The 8,004-nt window shown below is 25.9% G+C and overlaps 1 protein-coding gene across 1 annotated transcript; it reads right to left on the bottom strand.

The window, feature by feature from the left end:
* Window positions 1–1,705: 1,705 nt before the first annotated feature.
* Window positions 1,706–7,710, bottom strand: LOC112604288 (microspherule protein 1). The gene is made up of 10 exons (XM_025353258.1): window positions 7,513–7,710; window positions 7,314–7,444; window positions 6,541–6,821; window positions 6,244–6,462; window positions 6,034–6,172; window positions 4,646–4,729; window positions 4,431–4,554; window positions 3,460–3,616; window positions 3,183–3,398; window positions 1,706–2,228 (listed from the first exon to the last, which is right to left on the bottom strand). Exons 1-10 carry the CDS (start codon window positions 7,578–7,580, stop codon window positions 1,848–1,850), a joined length of 1,800 nt encoding a protein of 599 aa, XP_025209043.1. The 5' UTR covers window positions 7,581–7,710; the 3' UTR covers window positions 1,706–1,847.
* Window positions 7,711–8,004: the final 294 nt, after the last annotated feature.

Genomic DNA, 8,004 nt, shown 5'->3' with positions numbered 1-8,004 from the left:
TAATCTCTTTACAAAAATCTAAACATCTGTAATACGTAGTATCTTAAGTTTATAAAATATTAGGTATAATAGGTATACCTACCTATGTTATACTGAATAACATTTAACCAATTGTGTTTCAATATTTTTAATAAAATTATTATATTAATAATAAAGATATTGTTTTGGTAAAAACGTATACTTTTGGTTGAAAAAAAATAGACTTTTGGACTTTTGATAGAAACGTTTACGATCACAATTATTGTTATACAAGATCTATGTACACTAGTATACTTAACTCGTAGAATATATAAATGGACTACCTAGTAGATACTACAGTCTACAGTAATGTTACGACCCATTTATCCATTAACACTTTTGCACCTGTACCATTTACCATAACATTTATGGTAAAATATTGGTAATGATAATATTATACAAACTTACCTGCTTCATTAATTATTATTGTAAGCGAAAAATGAGCATTTCAAATTTTATTTGTCGAACGATGCTTAAGTATTAACACATTGCAGTATGGATAAAACACAAACAACATTTTAAAGCTTTTAATTTTTTGTACACTGCACTTAATTAAGTTTAAGTGGCATACCTACTAATCTAACTTTTTTTCTCAATAAACATTTTAAAGATTTTTTTTTGTAGGTAAACGAATCTATTTTATAACCCAATCATGATTGTACGAGTATTGATTTTTATATTCTGTATTATTATATAGTACCTATATACTCGTACAATTATTGTATAATCATTATTATTATTTTAACATATTTTTTGAGTTAAATACCTTTAACACATTACTATTATATGAAATAATTAATATTTTTATCGCAAATAATCATAAAAATATTAAAAAGCTAATAAAAAAAGTAGGGGTTCCACGATAAAAAAGTTCATCAGAGTTCCACAGATGAAAAAGCTTAAGTAATGCTGTCTTAGAGTTTGATAAGTAATAGGTAAATTTATTTAATATTAAACTAACACAAAATTGAAACTACTGAATGTAAATTTTGGTATGTTAAGTTTTAGTAAGAAAGGTATATTAGGTACATAAGCAAGTAGCCTGTAGGTGCACATCTTAACCAGTTAGTAGATTTGTATAGTTAGTTTTTGACACAAATAATATGATTGAAACACATGTAATAATGTTTTTAAAGTAAATTTTCATGCAAAATATTCAAAAATATATTACATTTTACCCCCATAAATACCAACCATGTGCAATGACTACCTCGGTTCAAGCATAATAACAGTAAAAATCTATTAAGTAATATGTATTGACTGTCTCGCGAAAGAAAGGTACAAAACCCAATATTCTTGCTACATCTGCATACCACTCTGTACCTAATTAACTTCACCACATTCGGCTTGGCACCACTTCATAGCTCAGACAACATGCGCAAAATTATGCCTTTCTTTCATAAGATACATTCCATTTACAAGTTTGTTCGGAAACTCAATCGACATAGGTAATGAGAATTTTCATTTCTAACAATCCACTTTCATTAATTGTAAGATAAGAAAAAAATCAACTACAAGGTTTGTAAAATTAACATAATTCATCAACTTATTACAAAAATGTAAGTAATGATTGTTGACGCCTAATACTAATAGAGTAAATAAGAAAAAATATCTAATACAAAAATATGTTTCAAATATTGAAATATATTGAATATTGTTTAATCAACTTGTTTTTACATGAAATCAAAAATATAAAAAAGTAAATATTGTCACATGTACAGTAATATACGTCACAGAAGTTGCATATCTAATATTAAATTATACAAAAAATATTCTACTTAATAAATATAAAATGTTCAATATAAATATTAACTTAATCGTTGAAAAGTTTACAACAAATTTTGTTGACGTTGGTTGTGCTCTTCTTCTTCAGCTTCCAACAATTTCAGTTGCTGTTCAAGTTCATCTTGTTGCTGCTGCATAATTTTTTGTCTCTGTTCTTCTAACATAATTTTTTCATGATCTTCCAATTTCTGTTTTTGCTGTTCTTCAAATAGTTTTTTCTGTTGCTGTTGTTGTTCAATGGTCTGTACAGGTTTTTCAACTTTTGTGATTGTAGTTTTCTGAGACTTTTGATTAGTATTTTGTTTCTGCGGTGTTTGATTAACTATTTGTACAGGTAACTGCACCTGGTTTTGTGAGCTGGCTTCTTGTTTAAACGTGTTTATCAATTGATGATTTATAAGAAATAGAAATCTCAATCCAGCAATCTAATAGACATATGTATTAATAAAAAATTATTACTATTGTAGGGTAGGATATTTAATAGAATAAAATAAACAAAAAAATGTACTCATACATAATGTCCTAAAAATCTTTTTAAATAATTTCCTTAATATTTTATACTAAATTAAAAATATATTTAGGATTAAAAATGTTTTAAAAAAGTGATTAAACCAATAATTTATAATTACTATATACATAATATTATTATCTATTTATACAAATAAAACTGTTAAGGATTGTACTGGTCCATTATTTAAACAGGTTCTTAGTAAAAAGTAAAAACAAAATGCAAAAATTCAGAAAATGGTAAAATAAAAATAATATTACTGTTGATAACTGAAATATATTTAGAGAGCTAAATAATATATACAGGTTGATTCTTTTATCAAATAACACTCAAAATTTTAAAATCTATGAGATTTTGAAAAAAATGTATTTACATTGTTTTCAGTTGACATAAAATAACATTTTATTTTAAATGATAACATACATTTTTAAACTCATATATTTAGGAGTGTTTCGATACATAAAAATCAAAATTGGAACGAGTAATTTATGAATTATAAGTATTTAAATTTTAAGTGAATGGAGTGGAGAAGAAGAAAGATACCCCGCAGAATATTAATCTACTACTCTGTTTACCATTTACTTATACTTATCTCATAAACTAATAGTCCAAATTTCATTTTTCATGAATCGAATACTGCAGAAAATACTTTACTTTAAAATATAAATTTAAAAATGTAAGTTGACGTTCATAAAAAAGTTGTTTTATTTCAACTGGAAATTATGTAAACATTTTTTTCCAAAAGCATTGATGAATTTTAACATAATGAATGTAGTTTTATAAAAAAAATCACTTAATATAGCATATTTTTAAAAATTATAAAATTCTATAAAAAATATATCCATTCATTATTCTCAAATTATTAACTAACCTCCAAGACAGAATTATGATTGAGACGGCAACGACTTCCAGCTGCCAAAGGCTTCCCATCAACATATAAACACTTTTTACCTTCACATGCGATTATAAAGTCCCCAGTATTACGCAAACGTATAGTTGCTTGTCGCCTAGATATTTTCCAAGCAGGTCCTTCAAGCTTTAGATCAACATCAACTTGTTGATATTTTGATGAACGTCCAATGGTTATCTGTAACATTTAAAACTTTGGTCAACCTTAGCTTAAACATTTAGATATAAAATTAACTTACCTCCCTTGACCTCATTAAATATCTGACCAATCTGCCACGTAACACAGCCAATGTTTGAGGTTCAAACTCCACAGGATTGATACCAGTCATTGGAAACACTAGAACTTGTGCTCTAGGTAATTCGTCTTCCAAAACTTTGATTTCCCTTTTTATTTTTTTGTAAAAATATATTAAAATTCATTCAAATAAATACAAAGTAAATTTTTTTAATATTTTGACAATAAGAAAAATTAAAAAGTTTTACATATTTAAATAGATTTAATCTCAAAAACTGAAATTTATTATATGCTGAAGTAAAACAATTAACTATAAAAGGTTATAACATAAGGATGAAAATAAAAGAATTTAAACTTAAATTGTGTTTGCAAATAAATAAATTTAAATAACAAAATTGTTAGCATATCCTCCATAAACAGCAATTTACTAGAAGCTATATTCTGCATTTTATATTAGGATTATAAAAGTTATTTTAATTAGTTTTCCAAAACATAATTTGTTTACTGTATTAAAACATCCATATTTATTCTGTTTCTATTGCAGAATAATATGTTGAGATGTATTGAATATGTAAATGTAGTATAAATTATCATGTTTAAAGCAAAATATATTCAAATAATATACATATATATATCAATAAATAGAACCTCGACCCTATGTAACAGTAAAGTTTTGAAATATCGTTCTCTAAAAGAAAATAAATGATAAATTTATTAAAGAAACAAACAGAATTATACTGTTTTAGTTTCAGTAGTATTATTTTAGATTATTTTGTTGATTTGTCCTGAAACAATACACGGAACAAAACCGAAGATGAAGTATTTTAAATCAAAAATTATAAACATACATAATATACAACCAAGGAATAATTAACAATTATGATAGTGGATAATTGTCTACTTAAAAATGTTAAACTAAAGTAGCTATCTCACGTAAAAATATAGATTTTATTTTCACTAAATTTAGTTTATTACTTGTTTGTTAGAGAGAGATGTCTCTCAAGTACAGGATCTGGTCTTTCCATCAATAAATGTTGATCATTTAATAAGTCTTCGCATTCAGCAAATGTAGGAATATGCTCTGAAGTTAATGTGGTAACTTAAAAATAAAATAATTACATAATTATTGGCAAATTTCAATATTATATACAATTATTGTACTATAATAAATTATATATCAGGCATTATACCTTCTTGTTCATTGTTAAGAATATGAATATTTCGATCTTCAAGTGCACTCATCAATGGTATGGGTATAGGATTTTCTAAAGCGCCTAAAATACAACAAAAACATTTTCTATTTTTAAGTGGATAAAGATAGAAAAAAATTAAATTCTATACAATGAAAAACAGAAATAAATTTTACAACCTATCTACCATAATAATGCATTCACAATTTCTGTAAAACAAACTTTACATTTAAATTTCTGATGTATTACTCATTGCTAATAGTCGAATTTTTATGTTTATACATATTTGTTTCTAGTGTATGTAGTTATATAAGAGTAAAATATATTTATAATTAATGAAACATATAATTCATAGAAAAATTTTGTTTGTATAAAAAGCATATTTTAGAGATTAAAGAATATTCAATATATTAAATTATTAAAGAATATTTGAAAATAAAAAACAATATTTTTATTTAAAAAAAATTAATTTTTTAAAGAAATTATTTAATAATTTTATTGCATATTATTTGTATGCACCAATTGATTGTTATTGTAAGCAAAATTAATATAATTATTAATTAATTTAGACCAAATTAATTAATTTATTATATTTTGTTAACAGAATATTTAAAAGAATATTTTGCATTTTTAAAGACAAAAAACATCATATATCTGATATTTTAAAAGAATACAAAGAGAATATATCACCTTATCATATTTAAAGAATTTTTAGAGAATATAAAAAATCTAACTTCTACTTATTACTCTGCCACAAATATATAACAATTATTATTCTATTACTTGTATTTAACACATTGACTACCACGTGGCTGCCAGTGAGTATTTGAAAATCTTTCGTAGCACACCACAGCCTTTTAAGAGTTATTCATAAAACGTTACTTTCGATATTTCTTAAAGCAATAGAATACTGTTGTACAATAATTTATTTTTATACCTAAAAATATCCAATCAAGGTAAAAAATATACCTTTCGATGTAAATTTTTCTTCTCTATGCAATGGTAATATTAAATGTATCATTACTTCAACGTCAGTACAACAAAGTCTATTTAAAAATATATAAGAATATGACAGCCTGCTGTCACTTGATGTATAGGAATATGGTAGCATGGTAGCTGGTGGCCACATTTTTAGTGTTATCACCAGAAGTCAGACTGACAGCGGCCACGTGGCGATAAACGTGTTAAAAAACTTATTATAATAATAACTATTATTTTTGAGACTAATTTAGACAAATACACCAAAATAAATTTTAAATCTATCTTTTACACATTTTTAAATATAGATAAAAATGGACATTTTTAATCAATTTTAAATATTATGTTGAGTGGTAGAATGTATTTTATACAGTAAATTAAAAATAAATATTTTTGAAATGATTACTTACTACACTGATCTGATAACAAAGAATATCGTTTCATCTGTTGCCAATGACACATAAGAGCTTTAGCTGTGCGTCTTCGGTGGAATATATTTGGATTTTCAGTGAGCAAATCTTGAAATGTTTCGATGGTGGGTTGCGAGTTCTAAAATGAAATATAAATCAATAAATTATCTATGTTAAAAAAAAAATAAAAAATAAAAATATTGAACATACTGATTGTATAGTAGCCAAAAGTTCCTCTTCAGCGACAGAAAATAGAACTTTAGATTCTATATTAGCAATGCTTTCTGGATGTAAATTACGCATTGCTGATACAGCAAGTCTTGAAATTGTTGGATCATATAACAAGGCATACCACCTCTGAGCAATTTCTTTAAGTGTAAATCTACAGCTAAATTTAACACCTCTATGGACAATTGGTAAATTATTGGTCTATAAAGTGATATAAAATAATTTATGTTAGAGTTGGAAACAACTAAATAATTTATTTATCTATAAATTAAATGTTACCTGCAAAACACTTTGTATTAACATTAAATCATCTGTTGGTTTCCAACGTCCCAAATCTTTATTTAAATTCTTCTGCTTTCTTGATCTATTTCGATTTGATGATGATGAAACTGTTGAAGTAGATGGTGCACTAGTAAAAGTATTTAACGTAGTGGCACTTGTAGGAGTTCTGTTTGATGGAACTTTCCGTGGTTGAGTAGTTGATGTAGATGGTGTAGGATTTGCAATAATTACTGCATCAGGAATACTATGAACTGGTGACATGGCATTATCTATCATTTCTATTAAAAATGAAACATAGATATTTAATGTTTCTTAATATTGTTATATATAATTTATAATTTTCACTTATAATATATGATAAATTTAAAACAGGTATGGACCACTTTTAGCGTTAATAATAAATATGAAAAAAAGTTGCCCAAAAGCTTGAGATATAATCTGGATTAATTATTAAATAATTTAGACAATTATTAAGTGAAAAATATTATATAAATTATTTATTAAATATCCAGAAAAATAAAATAATTATGTTATAAGACCAATGAACATGGATACCTCCACTAATTAAACCACTTACTGTATTATGTCATGTCTTTACGTGTATAAGTGTAAACGGTAATAATATGATACCTATAAGTTACATACATCTCAACTCAAATAGTCGTATGATACAATTAAGTGTGAAGACATCAAAATACAATTGATTTAACAGTACAAAACAAATTATGCTGATTTATAATAAATGATATAAATATCAAAGATTTACAAACCTGAACTTGTAGATATGTTCAATGATTGAGTACGAGTCCGTTGCGTCTTTGGCAAAGGTGACCCGAAACCTGCGCCTAAACTCGATTCAACAAGTTCATCATCAAACTTTCTCCGCTTTATCGAACGCGAGCTAGAAAAAAACATGAATTATTTTAATTACATTAAATAGGGGACAAAATCATACCACTGTTAACTTACCTCCGTCGTTTAGAACTGTCATCCATAGCCGCGGCGCTACTATCGTTCATATTAAGATTCGAAGACATTCTTCCGTAAGTATACAATAGTAATATATGAAAGAACAACCAGTTAATCACTTGACCTACACGAAATCCCTCATAAAATTAATCATTTAAATGTTGAATCAATCCCAATCAGCGGACGGTTTATCCAAACAACAACACAACACAATAATGATTATGGCTCCGTTAACAATCGCTGAGACAACATTGTGATACCAGCCGTTGATACCGTCGCAGGGTGTCCAGCGAACGCATATTACCGTGCAGGCGTGCAACTAGCACAATAAATTATAAAGACATACCTAATAATATAATATTTTGTTGGGCGATATTATGCACATTCGACACAATTATTATTGAATATTTAAGTATGATTTTTTATTGTAATTTCAAATAATATTTTATTTAATATTATAAATCCTTGTAGTGTACTATAACGCTTAATAAT

This window comes from Melanaphis sacchari, unplaced genomic scaffold, assembly GCF_002803265.2.
Source record: "Melanaphis sacchari strain LSU unplaced genomic scaffold, SCAv2.0 Contig0_pilon_pilon, whole genome shotgun sequence".
Lineage (NCBI taxonomy): Eukaryota > Metazoa > Arthropoda > Insecta > Hemiptera > Aphididae > Melanaphis > Melanaphis sacchari.
The sequence above is the reverse complement of the archived record's forward strand: the minus strand, read 5'-3'. Positions and strand labels throughout refer to the sequence as shown.

Excerpts from the sequence above, each read along its gene's own strand:
- LOC112604288 (XM_025353258.1), bottom strand. The coding sequence starts at position 7,580 with ATGTCTTCGAATCTTAATATGAACGATAGTAGCGCCGCGGCTATGGAT. Across the intron at positions 4,730-6,033 it reads TTTGTTATCAGATCAGTGTA|GCGCTTTAGAAAATCCTATA; the intron begins GTAAGTAATCAT and ends GTTGTATTTTAG. Across the intron at positions 4,555-4,645 it reads TCTTAACAATGAACAAGAAG|TTACCACATTAACTTCAGAG; the intron begins GTATAATGCCTG and ends TTTATTTTTAAG.